This window comes from Berghia stephanieae, chromosome 3 (assembly GCF_034508935.2).
Source record: "Berghia stephanieae isolate SIO BIC M18660-M18661 chromosome 3, UCSD_Bste_1.3, whole genome shotgun sequence".
NCBI lineage: Eukaryota > Metazoa > Mollusca > Gastropoda > Nudibranchia > Aeolidiidae > Berghia > Berghia stephanieae.
The window spans coordinates 69,687,396-69,714,031 of NC_088362.1; the positions used below are offsets into that span (position 1 = coordinate 69,687,396).

General features: G+C 35.2%; 1 protein-coding gene across 1 annotated transcript; it reads left to right on the top strand.

Moving 5' to 3' along the window:
• The first annotated feature begins 1,045 nt into the window (after positions 1 to 1,045).
• On the top strand, positions 1,046 to 25,674 carry LOC144968324 (interleukin enhancer-binding factor 2 homolog). The gene is made up of 14 exons (XM_078906575.1): positions 1,046 to 1,200; positions 11,909 to 11,986; positions 12,235 to 12,277; positions 12,939 to 12,995; positions 14,041 to 14,169; positions 14,745 to 14,847; positions 15,373 to 15,438; positions 16,357 to 16,404; positions 17,749 to 17,865; positions 18,097 to 18,263; positions 20,727 to 20,788; positions 21,862 to 21,976; positions 23,469 to 23,556; positions 24,590 to 25,674. Exons 1-14 carry the CDS (start codon positions 1,196 to 1,198, stop codon positions 24,718 to 24,720), a joined length of 1,209 nt encoding a protein of 402 aa, XP_078762701.1. The 5' UTR covers positions 1,046 to 1,195; the 3' UTR covers positions 24,721 to 25,674.
• Positions 25,675 to 26,636: the final 962 nt, after the last annotated feature.

The following is a 26,636-nucleotide window of genomic DNA, read 5'->3' on the forward strand; positions in this document are numbered from 1 at the left end:
CAGTGCAGCGCCGCAAATTTAGTTAGGGCAAGGTGACTTGCTCAAGACCACTCAGCGGCGGGTGATCGAACTCGGTACCTTTCGGGTGCCAACCAAAGACCGTACCGCTGCCCCTGATGATGATGATGATGATGATGATGATGATGATGATGATGATGATGATGATGGGAACTAACAAAGAATACACAGGCATCTAAAATTGAAACATTCCATATTCAAAGCTAATGTTTTACTTTAAAAAATTGAGCTTTACAATATCCACTAAATGTGATCAAAGCGCTTTGTAAAGGGGTCCCCGGTCAACAGCAACATTTAATATGTAGGACGGGACATGCCGCCTGTTAGGCGATATTACAATTTTTCAGACAAAGACAACGCTGTTAACGGCCAGGTACTCATTTTACACCTGAGTACGGTGAGAGAATGTGAGTAAAGAGCCTTGTCCAAAGACTCAACTATGCACCGAGGCGCGAGGCTCGAACCCAGGACTTTCCGATCCCAAAGCGGGTGTCATACCACTAGACCATTATAATGCACGAGAGCCATGGTCGACTAGAGTACTACCTATAGTTACGTCATGACTAGACCACATAGCCGCACTACTGTAGGAGTGTTCATTGATAGAGGGATGCGTGTGTGTCATAGAAATAGCCTTAGTGTGTGTGTGTGTGTGTATGTGTGTGTGTGTGTGTGTGATAGTCAAACTTTAGTAGGTTTAATGAAGTCTTGTCACACACGCGTGATACACCTATACGAATTTCCCTGCCACTGCCACCCAGACACACTAACATCTGACAAGGAGTGAGGGCTGTGGAAGAACCACAGACTACCGTGTGCAAACATTGGCGATTGGTATCGGATGGCAAACTGTGATCGTTTGAATTTGAAATGATTCGAAACACTCGTTACCCCTCCGCTCGCTCGAATCCTGATCGTCTCAAGCTCGTCTCACGTGTCAAGATCGTCTCAAGCTCACAACCCGCTTGATCGTTTTACGATCGAGTGATCGTTTTACTAACTCGCTCTTCCGGCATTGAGATCGAGCACTGACTCGTGGCTTGGCGCTCGGTCGTCGATCGAGTAAAAGCGATCAAATAACCCAACACTACTATTCGACGCCGGCACCTTTGTGTTTCAACCACTCAACAATTTAATCACTCAAATTGTTTGGTTTGTGTAAAACAATAATACAATCATGAGGTAAAGTTCATTTAGCATTAGGAAGCATGTTTTTCTTTACGTAACGAGTGAAGTCTAACTACAATGGCCGGCTAATTTCAATGTATCCTATTATCGATAACTAGAGAGGCAGAGAGGTGAGCGGAGGAACCGATACATTTTCATTTAGAGAGATGCGCAGTTTAGTTTAGATTTGAAGATGCATTTTTTTCTATTTAAAAAAAAACAAAAAAACATCCGGTACTAATATCAAGTACTAGAGAGCTGCGCCGGTGGAACCCATATTTAGCTTCTTGAAATTGAAAGGTCCCAATCCTAATCATTCGTTTAGATACAGTACAGTCAGAAAAAAAGGAAAAAAAACTTAACGCTGCTTTCTCTTACTCTTACTCTTACTCTTACTTTTTAAAAAGCAGTATAGTTTAGACTTTAGAGTTTAGATTTGAAGATGCATTTGTTTTCTATTTTTAAAAAAACATTCGGTTCTTGACAATCCTTGATGAATTTCAAAAGTTATAAGTTATGTTATTGAAATTATTTCGTAAATTTTTCATGATTCATTCCTCGCGAAATCGTGGGGGCCTAGGCCTAGGTCAGTTTCCATGTCACCGCTGCCAAAAGCTAGATGGGTTTTAAAAAAAAGTTTAGAAAAAGATTACGAAAAAAGTGTCACTATAACTATATGCAGTTTGATGCATAAGTGCAGTAAAAATTGGTGCGCAAATTTAGTTCGTAGGGGATGTGAGCTTCTGTGTGTTTGCGTGTGGTGTGTGTGTGTTTGTGTTATTTTTTAAAAATCAAAACAATTTTAACCATTAATAGCGAGATTCAATCTTACACACTACCCAAACTCTAGATCTTAGACTTAGTCTTAACGTTATCATTAAAAGACAAGCTTTACGATTATAGTTTAATTGAAAAATACTCTTACTGAACTGCACTCTTGGTGGAAACGATTTATTCTGCATAAGCAATCTGGCCGTACTTAATGACGGCTTGCCTGCCAGTCTAGGCGTCCTTAAGTACGGCTAGCCTGCCAGTCTAGCCGTACTTAATGACAGCCAGACTGGCAGGCTAGCCATACTTAATGTCGTGTAGATGCTAAGTTAGCCGTACTTAAGGATTGGTAGATTATTATGTGCAGTGGCATATTTTGCCTTCGCATGTATTCACTGCATATTTCGTCATAACCCTGTTTAACCGGATGTTTTTCCGCTGGAATTATTTGGAACAACTGAACTCCATGATACCACTCTACTATCCGATGTATAGCCTCAAACGTTTATATTTTTGTTTTGATACAATTAATGAGAACAATCATGAAAAAAAATGGGAGGCCTTCCGAAAGCTCTCCTACATCCCCAGTATTCTTTGATTTTTTAAATAATTATCTAGTAGGGGGTTTGGGAGGCCTCACAAAATATGGCTAAACACAATAACAAAGAACTGAGTGACATCAATTTTGTTCTATCTCAATGGGTAATAGCACTGGTGGTAGGGACTCAATAGCTAATTACAGACCTGCCAACCTGTACGATTTCGCATATTTTAGTACGATTTTTTAAACCCAAATACGTGGATACGATTCCAAAGGATTTAGTATGATTTTTTTATTGATGTTGATACATTTGATGCAGTGACATACATCTACATCAAATGTTGCAGTGTTTCTTAATGATGCATAACATTTAGTATAATTGTTATATTTTCAATTAGTTATATGATGACGATTTTCACCTATATTTTTCTCATTCCTTTTTGAGGATTTACATAGAATTATGCATTTAAGCTTATAACTTATATACTTTAAATGGTCTCAGATCACATTTAAGCTTTTGCTACTTATTATTTTTAAGTGAAAATTAAGTTGAACTAACATCTTTGACAATGAAGCCTTCAATTAAAAACTGTATTGCTAATAAGCTCAAACATAAATGGATTATCTCCCTATATAATAATTAAAATTAGTCTATTTTGTTTATAAAATATATATATTGATTTTTTTTTCTTTATTTTGTACAAGTCTTGTATTATTTTTTTTTAAATTATAAAGTGGGCAGCTTAGGAACGCTATTTGGTTCAAAATGTATTCTCTAGAACCAGTTTAGAAGTATTTAACTTGTTTTTGCATATTACTATTACATACTTGTGAATTTCCCATCATTTGACCAAAAGTAATAGTATTTGTAGTAGTAGAATAAGTAGTGGTAGTTGTAGTAGTAGTAGTGAATGCTCCAAAAAAAAAAAAAGAGAGGGAGAGAGATGAATCATGAGATAACAGATATGGAAAATATCTCGCCATTGCTACAAAGTGTCATCTATTGAATTGAAAGACAACTCTCCCAAATATTTTATCTCAAAACTTATTCATAACTGATGTACTGGGCTGGCAGATGTCACCATCACAACTTCATTTAGTACATCAACATCACCATCCCCACATCACCATCATGGCATCACCACTTCTACAACCGCCATCACAGCATTGTCACTGCCACAACCATCACCACATCACTTCTGTACCACTGCCACCACAGCTTCATCATCATCACCACCACCACTAGAGTACCTCGCTACAACAACCACCACTTCTTCCTCTGACATTAGCATCAATACCAACATGTCATTTCTTTGAGTGTTTCGAAAGCAATTCCTAAGATATTGCAATTTCTGAGCCTTATACTCATTTAAACTGGTCATTAAGTTTTAGTTTCTCGATAAACCAATGATTGTAATTACTAGAGATTGCTGCAAATGAATGTTTGAATGATGAAGATCCGAGTTTATTTTAATTTGGGTTCGATGTTAGCTTTTATATAAATTTTTGTATCATGCACACTTGTTTCCATGCGTGCAGACAAAATACACTTTTTTGCTAAAAAAATACAATTTTTAGGGTCATAAAATACACTTTTCATTCTGAGAAGGTTTGCAGGTCTGTAATTAACACTGGTGTTAGGGGCTCTATGGCTAATAGTGCTGGTGGTAGGGACTCAATCGTAAATAAAAATAGCACTGGTGGTAGGGATTCAGGGACTAATTGCACTGGTGGTAGGGACTCAATCGTAAATAAAAATCGCACTGGTTGTAGGAATTCAGTGACTAATTGCACTGGTGGTAGGGACTCAGTGGCTAATAGCACTGTTGGTAGGGACTCAGTGGCTAATGGCGCTGGTGGTAGGGACTCAGTGGCTAATAGCACTGGTGGTAGGGACTCACTGGCTAATAGCACTGTTGGTAGGGACTCACTGGCTAATAGCACTGGTGGTAGGGACTCACTGGCTAATAGCACTGTTCGTAGGGACTCACTGGCTAATAGCACTGTTCGTAGGGACTCACTGGCTAATAGCACTGATGGTAGGGACTCACTGGCTAATAGCACTGGTGGTAGGGACTCAATGTCTAATAGCACTGGTGGTAGGGACTCAATGTCTAAGAGCACTGGTGGTAGGGAGTCAATGGCTAATAGCACTGGCAGTATGGACTCAGTGCATAATAGTAATAGCCCTGATGATAGAGTACTGGTGGTAGGGATGCAGTGTGTAATAGCACTGGAGATCAAAACTAAGCAGTAAAATTATGTCACCACTGGCATTGAATACAATTCATTACGAAAAAAAAAAGAATCCCACAGTGGAACGCACAATAGTTCGCTTAAAACAAACCCTCATCTGAGCTAGGAAATACTTCACCTTAAAGGGGGACCTGTAGTCAAAAATCCTTTTTTTATTGCAATGCCAATATTGGTATTCCCGTTAATTTTAGGTGGTAGGAGGTCTAATTTGATGATTAACACTACAGTGATGCCAAAACTGCGTATTCCCGAAAACCCCAGGTCTGGAGAAAATCCGGTCCACACTTTCAATTCCGTACAGTCATTGCCAAAACCCCAACCCCCCCCCCCCCCCACCCCCCCCTCCACACCCCCCCCCCTCCACCTTCCACCACACATTCCATAGTCAATTACCACTAGTTCCACCATCATCACTACCCTACTACCACCCCACCCTCTCACCTCCACACTACTACTCACTACCACCACCACCACCCCACCACACCACTACCACACTACCATCACTATTACAACCACATCACCACATCATCATCATCATCACTACCACTACTACTACAACCACCACCACCACATCATCATCACTACCACTACTACTACAACCACCAGCATCAAATCATCACTACCACTACTTCTACAACCACCACTACCACATCATCATGACCTCTACTACTTAGACCTGTAAATTCTCAGTCAATTAACTGAAATCAGTCAATTTGTCAAATTCAAATATTTAAAAAAAAAGGAAAGAAAGAAAGAAAGAAGTGAAGAAAGAAAGAATTCACAAATCGTAGTCGAATGACCGTAAAGTAATTAGGAGTGTTCCATAACGCTACGCATAGCTCATGGGAGCCGTTAATATTAACAATGGATTTATTGCCAAGGCTAAGCGGCGCTTTTTAGAATTGGCGTGACTGAACACATCCCAGTGTAATTTCACACAGCCTTCGTTAAATTATTTTTTCACTTTCCAACCTGTCGTGATCCCAACGGTAGCCAATTTTAACTGAGCCGCCGAGCGATAAATTTCACTGTTTCGTCTAAGCCAAAATTGACCACAATTACAAGCAGGGGTTTAAAAGTATAAAAAAAAATAAAATGCGAATGCCGGAAGTAACATCTCTAGTAGATGATGGAGACACCTTTAAATCGAAAGTTAGATTAGGATAGATTGCTACAAAGCACATTTCGATTGCCTCACATTGTAAACAAACTGGTTGACCATTTCTTCACTGATTGAGTACCTGATTATAAGAACAATGGTAAGTAGCCTAATTAATTCCCGTGCAAATCAGGACGTTTTCTGCCATTGTTTTTGCTCAAGCCCAAGCGAGCTTGCTGTTTTGTGGCGATTTACCTTAATTTCGATTCTTTGAATTTTTCCGCTACGCCTGCCGAAGTTTCTTCTTGATAATTCACTTCTACTTAATAATTCAGTGTATTGGCCAGAAGTCATATTTATTTAAGTTTTTTTTCTCTGTCATTTACTGATTGAAAATCAAGTTTGCTCATTGCTACATTATTCTAATGTTCTCACAATGGCTGAGCTGTTCGTGGATCGCAATTCAGACTTGTCGAGCATCGATAATAAAGATGTGAGTGTGAGGAATAAATTCAACTGGTCATGGCTAGAAGTTAAAGATGATAATGGTGATTATTTTTCTGACTATGTCAAAAAAAATTCCAGAGGCAGGAATATGACTTTGATGAAGTCATCTTTACCTATATGAATGACATGCTTATTTAGCATTCCTTTTACATCAAATTATGGCAGTCATACTTCCAGTAAGAAATAACACCCACTATTTTAATGTATTGTTTTTATCACTCTCCTCTCCAATGATGCCCTTATTTTTTTTAAAATAATTGAATCTTCAGTTTGTCGAAGAGTTTCAGTCAATTTTTATAGAGCTCATTTACAGGTCTAACTACTACAACCACCACCACATCATCATCACTACCACTACTACTACAACCAGCACCACCACCACTACATCGTCATTGCCACTACTACAACAACCACCACCACATCATCATTACCGCTACTACTACAACCACCACCACCACATCATCACTACAACCACTACCACCACCACCACATCGTTACAACTACCACTACTACTACAATCACCACTACAACATCAACATCACTACCCTTGCTACTACAACCACCACCACCACATCATCATCACTACCATTTGTACTACAACCACCATTACCACCACATCATCATCACTTCCATCACCACATCATCATCACTACCACTACTACAACCACCATCACCACCACATCATCACTACCATTTGTACTACAACCACCATCACCACCACATCATCATTACTACAGACCTGCCAACCAGTATGATTTCGCGTATTTTAGCACGATTTTTGGACCCAAATACGTGGATACGATTCCAAAGGATTTAGTACGATTTAATATGTGATGTGAATGATGTTGATGATACATTTGTTGCATTGATATACACACATGTCATACACCAACAGTTGACCGTGTTTCTGAATGAATGATGCATCACATTTAGTACTATAGTTTTCATTTCAGTTGGTTATATGATGCCGGTTTTCACCTATATTTTTCTCATACATTTTTGAGGATTTGCATAGATTTATGTATATTAAGCTTATTTTATACTTTAAATCGTCTCAGACCATATTTAAGCTTTTGCCACTTAATAAATAGAAAATTCTAAATGAAAATTTAATTGAACTAACATCTTTGACTATGAAGCCTTCAATTAAAAACGGTATTGCTTATAAGCGTAAACATAGATGGATTATCTCCCTTTATAATAACTAAAATTACTCTATTTTGATTTATAAAATTTATATGATCTTTTTTTTCCTAATTATTTTGTACGAGTCTTGAATTACAAAGTGGGCAGCTTTAGGAACAGTATTTGGTTCAAAATAATTATCTAGAACCATTTTAGAAGTATTTAACTTGTCTTTGCATATTACATGCTTGCGAATTTCCCATCATTTGACCAAAGTTATAGTATTAGTAGTAATAGTAGTAGTAGGAGGAGTAGTAGTAGTAGTAGTAGTGAATGTTCAAAAAAAAAAAAAAGAGGGAGAGAGAGAGATGGATCATTAGATGACATATATATATCTTGCTACTGTTGCAAAATGTCATCTATTGAATTGAAGACCACTCTCCCAGATATTTTATCTCAAAACTTACTCATAACTGATGTACTGGGCTAGCAGATATTACCATCACAACTTCATTTGGTACATCAGCATCTCTTACCATCACCATCATGGCATCACCACTTCTACAACCGTCATCACAGCATTGTCACTGCCACAATCACCACCACATCACTTCTACCACCACCGCCACCACAGCTTCATCATCATCACCACCACCACTAAAGCACCATCGCTACAACAACCACCACTTCTTTCAATAACACTAGCACTACCAACATGGTTAGGGTCTTTTGGTCATTTCTTTGAGTGTTTCGAAAGCAATTTCCTTTAATATTGCGATTTCTGAGTCTTATACTAATTTATAATGGTCATTATGTTTTACTTTCTCGATAAATCAATAATTTTGTAATCACTAGAGATTGCTTGAATGATGAAGATCAGAGTTTATTTTGATTTGGGTTTGGTGTTAGCTTTTATATAAATTATTGTATAGTGCACTTTTTTTTCCACATGTGTGGACAAAATACACTTTTTAGGGTTATAGAATACACTTTTCATTCTGGGAAGGTTGGCAGGTCTGTCACTACCACCACTACTACAACCACCACCACATCATCATCACTACCTCCACTACTACTACAAGCACCTCCACCACCTCATCTTCATCACTACCACCACTACTACTACTAACAACTACAACCACCACCACCACCACATCATCATCACTACCACTACTACTACAACCACCATCACCACCATATCATCATCGCTACCACTACTACTACAACCACCACAACCACATCGTCGTCACTACCACTGATACTGCAATCCACATCATCATCACTACAACTACAACAACCACTACTACAACCATCAGCACCGCATCATCACTACCACTACTACTACAACCACCACCACCACCACCACATCATCATCATTACCAGTACTACTACTACAACCACCACCACCACATTATCATCACTACCACGACTACTACTACAACCACCACCACATCATCATCACTACCATTTGTACTACAACTACCATCACCACCACATCAGCAACACTGCCACCACTACTACAACCACCACCACATCATTATCATCACGACCACCACCACTACAACCACTATGCCACCACCAAATCATTATCACTACCACTACTACTTCAACCACCACCACCACCATATCATCATCACTACCACTACGACTACTACAACAACAACCACTATCACATCTTCATCATCACTACTACTATTACTACAACCACCAACACCACATCATCCTCACTACCACCAATACTACAATCTCTACTATTAGGTTTTGGTGCTTTACTTCATTTGAAATAAGGAAACTTTGGGATTGTATTTGGCAATGTGTTTATCTATCATAATATAATTCTAATCAGTTATCTATTTAGAACTATACAATATGTAAACAATGCCAAATACCATTCCTTTTTCTTGTGTGCGGAAATTCCACTTTCGGCATTGAAATTCCTACGAGTGGTGTCTGAAACTCCTGTGAGCCAAATTTAAAGTTGGCGTCTCTGCACTAAAAAAAATTTTTTTTAAAAGCTAAAAAAAACTTAAATGTGCGGCTATGTGGTCTCATGGTAAAACACTTGCTTTCAGATTTGAAGGTACTGGGTTCGAGCCTCTCTCGGCGCATAGTTGAGTCCTTGGAAAAGTCTCTTTACTCACATTCTCTTACCGTACTCAGGTGTAGAATGGGTATCTGGCCGTTAACAGTGTTGTCTCTGTCAGAAGAATTGTAATATCGCCTAACAGGCGTCATGTCCTGTCCTATATGTTAAATGTTGCTGTTGACCAGGGACCCCTTGTAAAGCGATTTGAGCACATTTAGTGGATATTGCGCTATAAAAAAAGCTCAATATATTTAAATGTCTTCAATGACACAGACAATATAGGCTAAGATTAGACCAAACCCCCTACGGTGATGCACCAAAAACCAATTTACACACAATGTTTCCTACAACAAGAGCTACATCACGATGGATAGGTTTAGTAAGTCTTGAAAAATTTATTTAAAGAATTGTTTTTCGATTACAATTGAAAATTTGGCACATACGGAACGATGGAAAAAAAATCCAATTTAAAAATTAATAAAACTATTAAATTTTAATTTAGCCCAAAACCAAATCCATCATGATACAAAACCCATCATACGAAAGATTCTGACAAATTTGAAGACAATCCAGATATGAATGTCAGAAAATCAGAAAATGATGCAATATGGAATTTTGAGAAAAAACAAAATCTGTCTTTAATTTGATAAACAAGCTAATTTTTGCAAAATATCAAAAGTATAATCAATATGGAACAAGAAAATAGTAGAATTTTGTAAATTGATCAAATTCTGAAAAAAGAAATCATTGATTATAATTGATTCGCTAATCCATACCACTTAGACAAAAATATTGAATGACATCCATTTTTCATTTTAAAAAAGACTAATTTGGTGGTCAAATATGATTTATAGTTAATCTCATAAAAACTAATTTTATGATGTTAAACACCATAAAATAAAACACAAAAAGACAACTCTTTAATTTTTAAAAAACATTTCAAAGGGCACCCTATATGCTAAAATTAGATGTAAAACCCTAAAATTTCTAAGATAGATGCACCAAAACTCAGCGTATAAATTACTTTCAAATTTTCACACTATGTATATTACATAAATAACTACATAATCATGGAAGAGTTAACCACTAGTCTTGAAAAGAAATTCTTTAGAATATTTTTTTATTTGTCTGAAATTGTGGCGTGGATTGATAGGGAAAATTAATTTTTAAAATTAAAAAATCTTCTAAATTTTAATTTTCCCCAAAATGTTTCCATCATGATGCAAAACACATAAAAAAGATTCTGAATAAATTTGAAAATAATCTAAAGGAAAAGGACATGTATAGTTGTTAGAAAATCAGAAAATGACATAAAACGGAAATTTGAGAAAGCATTAATTTGACATAAGCTGATCCATAAAATTTTCAAAATAATGACCATCATAGGACAAGAAATCACGAAAATTGCGTAGACTGATCTGTCGAAAAAATGTATAAATGATTCGCTAACCCATTCCCTAAGAAAATAAATGCTGAAAAATTTTAATATTTCCGTACTCTAATTTTGTGGTCAAATATGATTTATACGAGATCCTGTGTGTGTTTGTGTGTCTCTCTCTCTCTCCCTCTCTTTTCTTTCCTTTTTTTTTGGGGGGGGGAGTGCCTACGTACACGGTAACGGGCGGATCTACGTACACGTTAACTGGTTTGCTGTTGCAATACAAGCAATATATATGGTCCTTACTGTCATGGGCGCTCGTGTGTGTGTGTGTGTGTGTGTGTGTGTTTGTGTTATTTTTTAAAAAATCAAAACAATTTTAACCATTAATGGCGAGATTCAATCATACACCACCCAAACTCCAGATCTTAGTCTTAATGTTATCATTAAAAGACAAGCTTTGCAATTATAGTTTAATTGAAGCCCGAGTTGAAAAATACTCTCTCTGCTCTCTTGATGGAATCAATTTATTCTGCATAAGTAATCTGGATAAAAAAAAATCAGTGTCACTGTAAGAGGTTAAATTTTCACGAAGAACGCACTGTGAAGCACCTGTAACACTCCTTTGATCTACGTCATCAGGCAATCCATTGTTTCGAGGCTGTGCCTTGAGGCCTTAGGTCTCTCCCCCCCTACCACCACTTCTACAACACTAACATCATCCCTACCACAGCCACTACTACATCACCATCCCTACAACCACCAAATCGCCATCCCTACAATCACTACTACGACAACCACCACATCACCATTCCTACCACCACCACATCACCATCACTACCACCTGGCTAGAGTGAATAAATTAAGAATAAGAATCAAAAGATAGATTTTAAGATTTGCATGTTGTAATCTATTTTTCCTTGATTTCAGCTGAATTGTACTTTTTTGTTGTGATTTCAGACCCAACATGAGGGGAAGAGGTGGCATGAGAGGAGGAATGAGACCTGGTGGTCGACCTTTTGGTGGAGGCCCCATGCCGTAAGTAATGCTTTAAAATTTATATAAGTTGTTCTTTTTCTGACGTAGTATTTTTTTGGTGCCGAGAGAATATAATTAATCTTCCTATGAAATGAAGCTTTGCAAAAGAGTACAAAAGCTATTTAGAACCAGTAGTTAATTTACTTCAGCTTTGAGTTTTATGATTTTTTGTATTTTAAAATATTTTATTATGAACCATTGCTCTTGTTTGTATGTTTGAGCCCTCCATTGTTTTTTTCTATCTCTAGATTCCGGCCATTCATTCCTCATATTCCCTTTGATTTGGTTCAGGTATGTGCAGTGGAATTTATCTATCCCACAAAATGCTTTTATTTCGCTGTAAATTTCTAACATTTTTCTCAGTCCTTTTCCTTAAAGCAATAATGTTTCCACAGATTATGTGACTAATTTTAGAGTCATTAAATGTTATTGATAGCATATTTTTATGAGATTTCATGATAAATACTGTCTATTCTTGATGTCTCATTGTTTTTTTTTTTCTATTTATTAAGTACAAGTAGACTTGTTTCAATACAAAATTATAAAAAGAAAAATTGTCTGTACTTATGACTTTGAAAAAAGAAATCTTCGTTTTTAAGTGAAAATCTTAATTTTTTTTTAAAAAATGGTATAATTCTGTTTTATTGACATTGTCGTTTGATAGTTCTGTAGTTAATGTATTGGGACAATTCATTGATTTCAAATGTGCGTGTTTATGAAAACTTAACAGCAAAAATACTGTAATGTTTAGTTGTGGAACCTGTTACATTTTTTATGAAAAGATTTGTAAAATCTGAAATGTAAACAGTTTCAGGTTTTTGTTTGAAAGCTTTGTTTGTTTTAATCTTTGCCTATAACGGATTATTCTCATTTTGACAAATATATGATTTATTTTAATTCCAATGGGGCTTTAAATTTTTATTGTTTATTTATTTTATTATTTTATTTTCAGTGTGAAAATGCCTTTCCAAGAGCCAAGCCAGCTCCAGATGAGAAAGCTATGACTGATGTAATCCATGTTATGTCTGTTCTGATGTATATTTTGCACATAAGGATTTACATTTTCTTATCTTTGCCAAGAGTTTACTATGCAAATAAATAGAATTGAAATAAAACACTAATTACTAATATAGTAGAGCATGGATGTAAATTAATCAACCCCAGGCAGAAAAAAATAAAATAATCCTTTATATCAGAATATTTTAAGATTGAGAGTGTAACATAAAGCACAGACATACATTTGCGATGTCTATCAATTTGCTCAAACAAGTTAGGTATATTTTAATTTGTTTAGTATGTTGAACTATCAAACGTCTCCATGTGATGTACACAAATCACAAAGCCGCAACTTTCAGGGTTTCATTGAAACGACTGATTCTAAGCATTTGTGTTATGTGATCAATTTTGTTAATTTTTGGCATTGCTATCATTACGTGGTTGATCCTTCATTGTTTAGTGGTAATAGTCCTAAAGTGTAGGTCTTGAATATGGTTCATTTTATTATTATTTCAAAAAAAAATAATTTTTAATTGTTCTATTTTATTTATTTATTTACATATTTTTTGCTCCTTCTTTTCTCCAAGATATACATTAAACTGTCTGATTGATGATTCTGAAAATATTACAATCATGGCTCATCATTAATATATATTGAGAGATAAATTCTATTATGTGTTTTTTTTTGAGTTCTCTACATGAGTGGTTAATCTGGCTTATCACAAGGGATTGTACAAATTTTGGACTGCAATATTATTATTATTATTTTTTTTTTTCAAATACGGATTCTGATTTGCAATATTTAAAAGTAACTTTCGAATTTCACGGTCTACAGTAAAACAATAATGATAAGCTAAAAACAGTTAAAATCAATGGAACCAGAATTCCATAGCTGGCATCATTTTAACAGACACAATATCCAATGATCAATCATTCAGAGGACAATTTTGTCATGCTTCTGCAGTACTAAAATTGAGATAATCCCTTGGTATAATCATTTAAAGAAAGATACCGATTTCACCTTTGTTTAAATGTAGCGTCTTTCCAATTACTATCAGGCATTGTTAAAACGACACACAGACCTGACCCCATCATCATCAGAACAGGCGTCCATTCTTGCTCTGGTAACCAAGGTACAAGGAATACTAGACAATCTGGTTATTGCCCCAGCTGGTTTTGAAGCTGCTGTGAGTAATGTCAAGAATTGACCAAAACTTCTGTATCCAATAGGTTTTTTGTTTGTTTGGTTTGTTTATTTTGGGGGGGGGGTTAATATTTTTTATTTCTCTTTTGCCATCCGGTCTGAATTCTCATATTTCAATGCGCTTTTTTATTTAATTTAATTTTTGTTTTTGGACCAGCCAGGTTAAATTATTTTTAGATACCTTTCAATTTAGATCTTGTGAGGTTGCCGTTACAAATCAGAGATCAAGTTGTGAATTTATTTTTTATATTTTTTCAGATGTAGTAGCCATTGCATCTTTTCCCAAATTGATCAAAACAACTTTTTTAATATAAAAATAATTTGAATATTATAATGGGGAAAAGGGGTATAAGCAGCATGAATGAAGTTTCAGTTTCTTATTGATTTAAGAGTAATTTTAGGTCAACTGGAATATGGTACATGAATTAATTTCACTTTGCAACCAAATGTGAAGTATTTTTTAAATATTTTTTTGCGTTGCAAAATTGAAATCCAATAGCATTCAAACTTGATTTTTTACTTAATTGACTCTTGTTCTTTTTAAAAATTTTAAATCAGACACTTGAGGAAGTTCGTCAAGTTGGATCATTTAAAAAGGGTACCATGATGGCTGGCAAGAATGTGGCAGATATCATTGTTATGTTTAAGACATTGCCGACCAGTGAGTTATCCTTTCATGTTTTTTGACTCTGTCTAAACAACTGAACTGTTTAACATGTTCTCAAATCTTGCTCCTTTCCTTCCTATTCTTTTAAACTGCAGTTCACAAACACAGTCTTCTGAACTCCAACAAAAAGTTTGTTCTTAATGTTCACAAAATATGATAGCTGGTAGACCAAAGTTAATACTATTCAAGTATTCTATTTGTATGATGGGTGGTGACCTTGTTTTATGGTTTACAAACTCAGTTGTGAGATTTTCTGGAAATTAAGAAGGATATCAATCACATCTACATGATTGCCTGTAATTTATTTCTATTCAATTTCTTTCTTTCTTTTCTTTTCTTTTTTTTTTTTTTTTTTTTTTTTTTTTTTTTTTTTTTTTTTTTTTTTTTGTGTGTGTGTGTGTGTGTGTGTCCCTGTCTTGTATGTTGTTTCCTGTTCATACCTTGATAACTTGATAGATTCATTTTCATCCTTAATAAAAGTTGTGATGAAATAGAATTTTTCTTTTTCTTTCTTTCCAGAGGAAGCAGTCCATGCACTTGCCACAAAAGTTACAGAGGAGTTGAAGGCTTTGGAACCTCAAGAAGGTTGGTGTAGTAAATGAATTCTCAATAGCCACTCTCTCTCTCTTTCTCTCTCTCTCTCTCTCTCTCTCTCTCTCTCTCTCTCTCTCTCTCTCTCTCTCTCTCTCTCTCTCTCTCTCTCTCTCTCTCTCTCTCTCTCTCTCTCTCTCTTTTTTTTCATTTTTTTTTTTTTTAAAAGAGAGTGATTTAAGGAGAAAGTAGAGAGTTCTCTAATTTGATATAGAATGTATGATGATGACATAACTCAGCGCTTTATTATTATATTTTAAAGAGTGGCCATCTCCTACTGATTGTGTTCAGTAGTGCTTATTTACAAGAAATAGTTGACATGAGATATTTTCATTTTCAGAAAATTATAAATGTTATAATTGTCTATCTCTTAACTCCTGCTGATAACAATGGGATGTGAAATACATTGCTTTGACATATTAAGGAAATGTTAATGTTGATTTCTGTCTACAGTCTAGACTTGAAGCACTAAATAGTATGAGGACTTCTGATATAGACTGGGTGAGAATTCTAGACCAAAGGGCGCCACAAAGTAAAACGCATATTTATTGTTTTTTTGACAACCAGTTGAAGGATCATTCTCATTAGGTTCTCTCAATCGGACCACATACAGTTTAGTGAGTGGTTCGATTGATCTGGTGAGCATTTTACTTTAGGGGAAGGTTGGCAGTGAAAATCGACGGTCAATATCAAAAGTTTCGATTTTTAGGTTTACCGATATTTTCATTCCATGGTCACATACTGACAATATCTGACAAGTTGGTAGTAGTAGGCTTTGTTTGACAGGATGCATCTCTTTTCTTAAAAATAATCAGTTAATTGTGCTCCCTTAGCAGTAGTTTAATTAAACCCTAGAATATGTCAGTCATGGTTTGCAAATAATTGTATGGACTTTTTACTTGACTTTTACAGATGCCGTTCCACCCAGAAAAAGAGTAGCCCAAAATACTCCCAAAACAGGTATGTTTTATTTGATTACTTCAGTCATCGGTTTCTATTTGTGTCCTTGGGTAGTTTATCAGGGGAAAGTGTTTGTCACGGATCTGTACCTTCTGGGTGGGGTTCCTGACCTCCCATAGTGGGGCAGGGAGGTACATTCTGTGTCTTCTATCCCGTTATATCTGTTTTCCAACATGCTTTCTGTCTTTGTCTTGGAATGAGATTACTTGGTTTTGTCCTGATCCTGGCCTGATACCCTGGCTGGGAGGGAAACAGTCAAATGTATAGTTAGTTTTGGGAGACAATATTTTTTTTTTCCTTGTAAATCATCTCTCTGTTATGCACTGTATTATGTTTTGTTTATGTATTATATATGATATGTAAACATTTCAGTGTATTCCTCTTAGTGGGGACCTGTGCTTGTGTCTGGATGAGACTTTTAGGTGATCTCAAACTCAGTACACTGATAGTATGCTCTTGGAATCTACATCTGTTCCCTATTTGAACCAATTCCCCTTTGTCTGCCTTATTCTTGGATGCTTTAATTGTAATTCTAGAACTTTTGACTATCCCATTTTCTTCCTTTACTTTTTACTGGCGCTGATATGACCTTAATGTGTTGCAAGCGCCGTAAAACCCTTAAAAACATAAACGATCTGTACCTTGGTAGTTTCACAACACAATGGATACTATTAAAAGGTCAACTTAGACATAAACAACATTTCTTAAAACCCAGTGGTGATAATCTTCCGCGTGTCCGCAGGATTTGGGGATTTTTTCAGAAATTTTCGGCTGGTTTTGCAGTGTCAAACATTTTCCTCTGATAAAATCTCAGGTCAAGTCGTGAATCCATGAAAATTCATATTTGATCTCACTTTTCTTTGCTGCTTTCACTTTCACTTCTGGAGTTAACTTGTTTGGTCTGTTTATTCATATATTTTTTAGATAATTAAAATGACATTTTAAAAAATATATAAATTAAACAATTTCGAGTCCTTTTGATAATACTGTCAAAATTGTTTGGGTCAAAATTATGCCAATTTCAAATCTATTTTTAATTAGAATTCTTGTAGAATAAAAAAAAAAAGTGACGAAAATATGTCTTGGAATTACTCTGTTTATTATAAAGCAATTTAAAGTAATAATTTATTTAAGATGGTTGAAAACCCCAGGTTTTTGAAGTTGTTTTTTTTCCTTCTTTCTTTGAAATCTCTTTTATTTAAAAAAAAAAAAAAAATTTCACACATAATTGAGATTTTAAGTTTGTTTGATATGGTAGCTGATCAATTGTTATATCAGAAGTTATTTCCGATGAAAATATCTGCCATTCTAGTACATAATTAATATTCTCTGATTTTCTTTCAGTGGTAAAAATGCTGGATAACGAATCAGGTTTTGACATCACCAATGGGGAGGCCACAGTGCAGTGTCTCATCACTACTATCCCTCCCAACCTTAAGAAACTTGAGGCAGAATTACATTGTAAGAACCACTGCATGTTACATAATATTTGTTTTACCTTTTTTTATATCGAGCTATTTCCCTCTTTCTTTCTTTTTTTTTCTCATGTGGTCCAAGAGTGTCGTGGACCTATACAGTCTTTTGTATTATGCACTTCCCTTTCTTTCCTATGGTCTATAATTATTTCTAAGTGCCTTATATTTCTAAGACTTAACAAAAATATGCATATATTTTATTATTTTCCCATTTCAGTGGATTATGTTATGATGAATGGCAGACTAGCTGCTATCAGACACGCTAGATGGTTTGAAGAAAATGGGCAGCATTCTAGTGTGAAAGTCTTGATACGATTATTGCGGGATTTGAAGAATCGCTTTGATGGTCTGTCCTTCTTGACCCCATGGATCATTGACCTTTTGGTAAGGATAAATTAATTTATTTTTTTCTCTCTTCATAGATGGAATTTCTTGCTCTTTTGAAGTTTACCAAATATAAATTTCTGAGCATCTATCTATTTTTATTTTTTTTTGAACAGATTGGTTTGAAATTAAGACTTTATGTCCAAAGGGAGTTTGAAGTGTGATTATATTGCTCTAGTTTCAAAAAATCTTCCAAACTGTAATGGAGGTCCAGGGTTCCCACTCCGTCGGGAAATGGTCTTGAATTTTTTGATTTTCTCAAGATCGGGGAAAAAACGGTCTTGATTTTACTTGTCTGAGTCGGGAACTTTCAAATCGGGTGTGGTCATAAATGTGAAGTTTGAATTCTTATTATTGACTTAGTGATGATAATCTTCCGCGGAATTTCTGGATTCTGGGAATTTCTCAGTAATTTTCCGCTGAATTTGCTGTGTCAAACATTTTCCTCAAAACCACAAAATCACCATTATGTCTTATGTCATATTTTTCATTCATAGGTGGAAATTCATCAATATTTAGAGATTAAAATAAGATCTAGAAACATGAATATTTTTGTGAGAATGCCAACCTCAAATTTTAGGGTTTTTTTTAGAATCCAGGAAAATTTTAATTTTTTTTTAATGATTTGAAAATTTTGCAGGTATGAGGAAGGAGATGTTAGTAATTCCACTAGATAATTTGTCAAATATAGTTTGAGTTCAACGATAATCTCCTACAGTTTGTATCATGGGAGGGAAATTTCTCTCTCTCTCTCTCTCTCTCCTCTCTCTCTCTCTCTCTCTCTCTCTCTCTCTCTCTCTCTCTCTCTCTCTCTCTCTCTCTCTCTCTCTCTCTCTCTCTCTCTCTCTCTCTCTCTCTCTCTCTCTCTTTCTCTCTCTCTATTTCTTTCGCAACCATCGATTAAATAATCTGGTTATACAGAGATACAATAAAGCAATGGTGATTGGCTTAGTTTACTCTTCTTTTTTTTATTGCCTTTGGACTATGGTTTGAAATTTGAGAGATTCTTTGGTTGTATTTACAAGCTGCATAACCACTAGGTTTCCGTAATAAAGATATTGTAACTTGCTTTATACAGTAAAATTCAAAAGAAAACAACGCTTTCTGGCCTTTTATTTGAATATTACTGTAGGCCTTTAAAATGTTATGTGAAAAGGACAATTCATTAAATGTTAACAAAAAGTAAATTTATGTCTAATGATAAGAATGGATTTACACTAGTAGTAATATATGACATAATACAAAACGTTCCTGTTATTTTTACATTTTGCTTGTGCTTAAGAGACCAAGAAATTTTCCTCCTTTGTGATAAATTACTATTATCGTCACTGATTAAGCTATGTTAAGTTAACTGCTAATCATCATGTCTGGTGGAACATTCCCTGAGTTCTGGACCAAATATCCGGCTTTCAAAGACTGGTTAAAAATACTAGCAACAATCTTGAAACATTCTGCATATTGTGTAAAAAGACTATTTATATCAAGACCATGGGAAGGTCTGCTTCTACTCCCCACATGCAAGGGAACAATCACAAGTCACTAGCATTGGCTATATCTAGGAGTGACAGGGGATCGTTACTTAACTTTGTTGCAAAGCCATCTACGTCTACTAGCTCTTGCGCTTCTGATTCAACACAGGCACAGGTGATGCCGAAGCCTTCATCATTAGATAGTTTTGTGTGTAAGTCTGATGTCATTGATGCTGAGATTTGGTGGGTGTGTGAGCGGCAATGAAAAACCACTCTGCCAGCTTGAATGAAGACATTGACTTCTTTTATTTGAAACAAAAGTTCAGTCAATACAAAAATTTGGTTGTGGAGAAACTATTGTTCTTGAAAAAAAAAATTGGCAGTCTTGAATTTTGAAATGGGTTTTGAGTGGGAACCCTGGAGGTCGTGTCTCAAGTTTCCCTTATGCCCTGTTTCATTTACTCTGCCGAAATCAATATTTCAATTCCTACCTCTATTTTGGTGTGATTACTGAGCCAAGTCTCCACCTCTCAGTAATTTCATTTGATTTTTCTCTGCCATTCCCTTTCTTATTGATTCTGTACTTTTTTTTTTCTTTCTTTCTTTTCTTTTTTTTGTTTGTTTTGGTATGTTTTGATAAAAGCAATTGCATAGTGGCCAACATTGATAATTTTATTCATTGTCAAATTGATTAAAAGTACAAAACTTCAGTATTTGAATTTGTAATTCAATCAACTACTCACATTTTGTCAATTAAACTATATTAATTTTACTGATATTTCAATTTAATTTTCAATGTCGGGTTCTCCTTAGACAATAAAAAATTGAGACAGTGGGATCTGTGATTTATTTTGCTTGTTTCATTCAAGTTTAAATAACAATTTATTTAACATAGCAGCATTGTATTAATATTGGTATCAGTCAGGCCTTGATATTCTAAAGTTTTGATGTCCCATGTAACTGTCATATTTTTTTTATCTCTTGATTTTTAAAGTCACACTATGCTGTGGTCAACAACCCAACAAGACAGCCACTCCCTATCAACCAGGCTTTCAAGTAAGTCATTTAGGTTTCAATTATATAGCTTCATTAGGTATCAGTTCGTTTGTCATATTCATTATTTAAACATTTTGGTAACCCTTTTTTTTGCAAGAGTCTATTCCAGTTTCAGGAGATAATAGCGTGCTATCCCTTGGGTAGGATGCTAGCCTATTGAAAAGTACTCCACATCAGATCTCAGGGATTCAACTATCCTATAACCACTGGTTGGAATGTGAGACATAGAAAAAGGTCCGGACCAAACGTATCATGGATCCTTATATGGGATTGCTCTACCACTGTGCTATCAAGACATCCTAACAGTATATTGGCTTATATATGGCATTAACTGCATTCAGTAGGCACAACTGGCAGGGATTTTTTTTCTTCAGTTCTTCTATATCTGCTATTGCTTTGTGATTATATTAGGCTTGGATATGGAAACATGATTGTGGTCAGCGGGTGGTTGGATGGGAGCATCACCCTTGAATCATATACCTATGATGTTCGCATGGGTGTACGATCCGATAGTGATGTCGTTTCTTCTTCTCTTTACTAGCCTATCCTGCTTCTTTGGTTTGTGGTTGTATTTTTGACAGGTGATATTTTTTTTCCTGTAAATCCTCTGCCTGTTTGTTCTTGGTTATTTATAATTTAGCTTATGATATCTTTAGGTTATGATTTTGATTGACATTTGTACTATTTTTGTTAGATTGCTTGTTTTTTTGTTTCAGCGGTCTCTCATATAACCTCAATTGTGTTGGAAGAGACCTAAAGCAACAAACAAACAAAAAAAAAACATGATTGTGGTCAGGCCTTAACTTGGATTTTGTGCTGTGAGGGATGCAGTCATATGTCAGATGAAAAAGAAAATGCGGCTTTACAAATTCCCATCATTTATATGAATTTAATGGAAGTTTGGTTCTATATTGTTACTGGGGGAGCAAATGGATCATTTTGAAACTTGTTTGAGCATGATATAACCATGAAAGTGGTCTTATATAATTGTGCTAATTTTTAAATGTCCAAAGTTATTGTGTGAATATAAATAAACGAAAACATATTTCTTGTGTTTGTTTGATTTCCACCAGGCGTGCTCTACAAATGCTGGCAGCAGGTTTCTTTCTTCCTGGATCAGTCGGCATCAAAGACCCGTGTGAGCAAGGGGCCCACAGGGTACATACAGTCATGACTCTTGAGCAACAGGTATGGACAATAAAATGCTTTTGATTTTAGAAATTCTAAGTTTCAAAGGGGGTTATTTTATGATTTTTTTTTTTTTTTTGGCAAAAGTTGATATGGTTGCAAACTGATCAATCAGTAAATCATTGGTCAAAAAAAGGGTGTCTCAGAAGTTTGGAATGAATAAGAAAATAGATTACGTAGAAACAGACAACACAGCTAAGCAGAGTATGTAAGCGAAGCTAAAGAGAAATAATTCAAGATTTGTTTCACGCAAACTAGAGCTCGAAAAATGACATAACATTTTAAAGATTTAAAAAAATACATACATCTTCAATGGATTTACATATGTCCACCATTTTGTGTGATCAGTACTATGATGCTTTGCTCAAGTTCTCTCCAAGTGTTTTTGAGCATTTCATTGCTGATTAATTCAACTGCCATCTTAAACGTGGCAAAAAGAAAAACTTGAATGATTTCTTTTTGAACTGAAACAAATTTCATATTGATATATTTATTAGTTTCAGATTAAATATGATTTGTTATTGGCCCCACTGGGTGGGGTTCCCTACCTCCACAGTGGGCAGGGAGGTACATGCCGTGTCTTCTATCCCCTTATATCTGTTTTCCAACATGCTTTCTGTCTATGTCTTGGTATGAGATTACTTGGTTTTGTCCTAACCCTGGCCGGAGTCCTTGGCTGGGAGGGAAACAGTCAAATGCATAGTTATTGTTTTGGGAGATGATACTTTTTTCCTTGTAAATCATCTCTCTGTTATGTATTATTATATTTGTTATTTTTAGTGTATAATGAAATGTAAGCATTTGAGTGTATTCCTCTTTGTTGGATCTAGTGCTTGTATCTGGTGAGACTTATAGGTGATCTCAGACTAAGTACATTGATAGTATGCTCTTGGAATCTACATCTGATCCCTATTTGTTCCCAATTCCCCTTTGTCTTACTTTCTCTTGGGTGCTTTAATTGTAATTCTAGAACTTTCTACTATCCCATTTTCTTCCTTTTTACTGGCGCTGATATGACCTAATGTGTTGCAAGCGCTGTAAAACCCTTAAAAACAAAAACAAACATTATTGGCCCCAGACTTCTGGGACACTGTATAAACTTGTGAGTAATGTTTATTTTCTTTCTTTAAAATTTTTTTTTTTTTAAAATATTTTTTTTTTTAATTTCCCGAAGATTACCAATTTCCTAGATCATGAATATTAACATTATAAATCTTTTTCAGGCATATTGTCATGTGTGTTTCCAAACAGAGCTGTATTACATAATTTTCTTTCATTTTCAATTGTTTTATATGAATAAGAGAAGGGAGAAAAAAAGAGAGGAATCCATTATTTATAGACCATGAAATGGATCATGGCTTGATACCAAAATTATTTTGTATTGATTTCTATTATATCAAATATTGTTTTTTAAGGGTTTTTTTCTTCCTGGTAGTTAATCCAAGTAGTATATCTAAATCCAATTTATAACTTTTCATTGTTTTCTATCTAGGACCAAGTTTGCTTCACCTCACAGACACTGTTGAGAGTCCTTAGTCATGGCGGATACAAACAGATCCTTGGAATGGAGGGCAATGCAAGTAAGTCTTGATTAGTTATCTTCAATCCATTGCAGCAGTTCATGGAATTCCACCTTGAGCAAAGAAATGCTGTCCCCTGGGCTAGTGGGTTCTACATGAGTCCAGTGATATATTTTTTATCCATTATTTTATCATGTAGCTTTATGTCTATGTTCTGTCTTAAGAGAGGAACAGGTGGACTTATCTATTTGTGAGAGGTAATTTTCCCTTGAAAATCATCTCTCTGTACCTTCATTTGTAACTACGTATTTCTTATAAGTGGGGCTGTCAAGTATCTCTTTCACTGAGTGGAAATTTTACATAGTCTCAGACTAGACCCACAAATAGATCTTTCCTGAATTTACATCTATTCTCTTTTTAGTCCCATTGTATTACTTTTGTTGTGTGTGCTTTTGGGCTTAACTTGTCTTTTCCTTATTGCATTATCTTCCTATTTTCTGTTCCTAAAACAGTCAACTGTGCTGTAATACTGACATTAAATATGATCTCATTCCATTCGTAATTTGTATTTTTACTAGTGTTTTAAAAAAAGGCAAGAAGCTAACATCAACGTTTCCTCTCAAGGCAGGGCAACTTTGTCTGTTCTCAGCCAAAGGGATCTTCATCGCTCCACACAGTTGTTATCTAGAACATGACTTTTCTGTGGTTTCAAACTAGAGGCATGGATGTATAGCTACTGGATCTACTTTTGTTTTCTGTTTGGGTCATTTCAATTTGTCTCCCTTCCTCCAAGGTGAATGGAAGCGCAGACTCCCTTCTTTTTCACTTGTGATAAATGATCTATAAGTGTTGCAACTGTTGCAAAACCCCTGAAAACAAGAACAACAAACATGAATAATATTTTACATCCTTTTTCATTCCTTCTACATCTTTGGCATGCTCAAATCTTTCTTCAGAATGTTCCTAGACACCCGAGTGATTCAATTTTAGATTGTGGCTTCATGTTTATCATTAGAATGTTTTTGGGTTTTTTTTTTTTTTAAATTTTAATTAACATGTATTGCATGTTTTTTGTTTGTTTTTTTCATTACAGGTATTGCAACAGAGATGAGTGTATGGGAGGGTGTGGTAGTGACCCCATCTGACAAAGCATACGAGAAACCTCCTGAGAAGAAAGACGAGCAGGAAGAAGAAATGGAGGAAGATGGCGGGGAAGCTAATTAAGGAGGATATTGTATGAAAGGAAAGAAAGGGAGATAGGGGGTCATGTGGTGTGTGATTTAGAGTATTTTAGGTTGTAAGATTACAGCTAAAATTAAACTGAAAAAATACATTCATATTTCATTTTAACATTACATCACTTTGTGAGATAATTTCAGGATGTATCCTCAATGCAGTTTCAAATCTGGTCCATAACATAATGTTTTCTTTCAATCTATGGATGATTGCGTATTCCCTCTGATGAATATTGCTGAAGCAATAAGTTTAAGAGAATTTATTTGAAAAGTGAAATACTAGTTTTGTGTGTTTGTTAATCTCAGAATGGCCCGAAGTTTGATGCAAGATGCATTTCATCTCTGAAAATGTGTATTCGTTAGATATCATCATTGTTTATATATGCTTTTTACTTTTATCATGACATACATGATAATATTCAATCTATGTTTTATGTCAGGTCCAAAATCCAAAGTCTTTAGGGCTATTCATTGATTATGATATTAACAGTACGCAATTCAATGCATTGGGTTTAATTTGTTTTTGTTTTTGTTGTTTTTGTTTTTTAATGTAATTATTTGTGTATGTGTGCATGTAGAAATCATTCATCATTTTATGTCCTATTGTTGTTTTATTGTTGTTTTTTTTTACTTCCTATTTAAATGGTTAGATAATGAGTGTTTGTACGTTAGTGGTGTAGTTTTAGATAAAATCTCCACCTCTACCACTTTAAAAAATCATTTGTCACATCACATCACTTATTATATAACATTTGATTTTTTTGTGTGGTTATTTTAACTTTGATCTTTTGATGAGATTCAGTGTCATTGTAGTCAATGTTTTTTGTTGTTTTTTAAATTGGTAATGTTCATTTTATTCTTTGAAATCATTATCATCATCATCATTCATTTCATTTGTCTTAAGTGCAAGAATGCAATATTGAAATAAATTTATTGTAATTTATACATCATTTTCCTTCTCTTATTTCATATCCAATAAAATCGAAACTATAGATAGTGCTGGAACATGTAATATAATTTACAAGACCCTTATCCCATAAAGATTTGCTCTGTACGGCTTTAAGGACTTGTGCTGATGTGGTACTCTTATCACAACAGACACTCAATGTTATACAGGGTGTCCATAAAGACTTACTTGGGTGGGATTCCTGACCTCCCGTTGTGGGCAGGGAGTGTACTTGCTGTCTCTTCTATCCACCTGTGTCTGTATTCCAATTGCTTTCTGTATTTGTCTTGGAATGAGATTACTTGGTTTTTTCCTGACCCTGGTCGGAGTCCTTGGCTGGGAGGGAAACAGTCGTATAGTTATAGTTTTGGGAGATGATGTTTTTTTCCTTGTATATCATCTCTCTGTAATGTACTGTATATGATTTGTAAACATTTGAGTGTATTCCTCTGACTGGGTGGGCAGGGATTGTACTTTCTGTCTCTTCTATCCACCTATATCTGTATTCCAATTGCTTTCTGTCTTTGTCTTGGAATGAGATTACTTAGTTTTTTCCTGACCCTGGTCGAAGTCCTTGGCTGTACTGTTATTTTTTTCATTTTTAACATATGATTTGTAAACATTTGAATGTATTCCTCTGACTGGGTCTTGTGCTGGTGTCTGGGTGAGACTTTTAGGTGAACCAAAACTATGTACACTGATAGTGTGCTCTTGGAATCTACATCTGTTCCCTACTTAAACCATACCCCTTTTTCTTACTTTTTATCTCAAGTCCTTTTAATTGTACATCTAGAATGTTTTTACCTTCCAATATTCGTCCTTTTTACTGGCGCTGATATGACCGAAATGTGTCGTAAAACACTTAAAAACAAAAACAAACAAAACAAAGACTTGTTATTCTATAACCATTACAGATATTTACGTCTGGTTTTTACAATTTTCTAAGGAAAAGACATACA

Bases quoted from the DNA above. Each gene is read 5' to 3' on its own strand.
- LOC144968324 (XM_078906575.1), top strand. The intron at 12,996-14,040 runs GTAATCCATGTT...AATTACTATCAG, and splicing joins ATGAGAAAGCTATGACTGAT to GCATTGTTAAAACGACACAC. The intron at 15,439-16,356 runs GTTGGTGTAGTA...TGACTTTTACAG, and splicing joins GGCTTTGGAACCTCAAGAAG to ATGCCGTTCCACCCAGAAAA.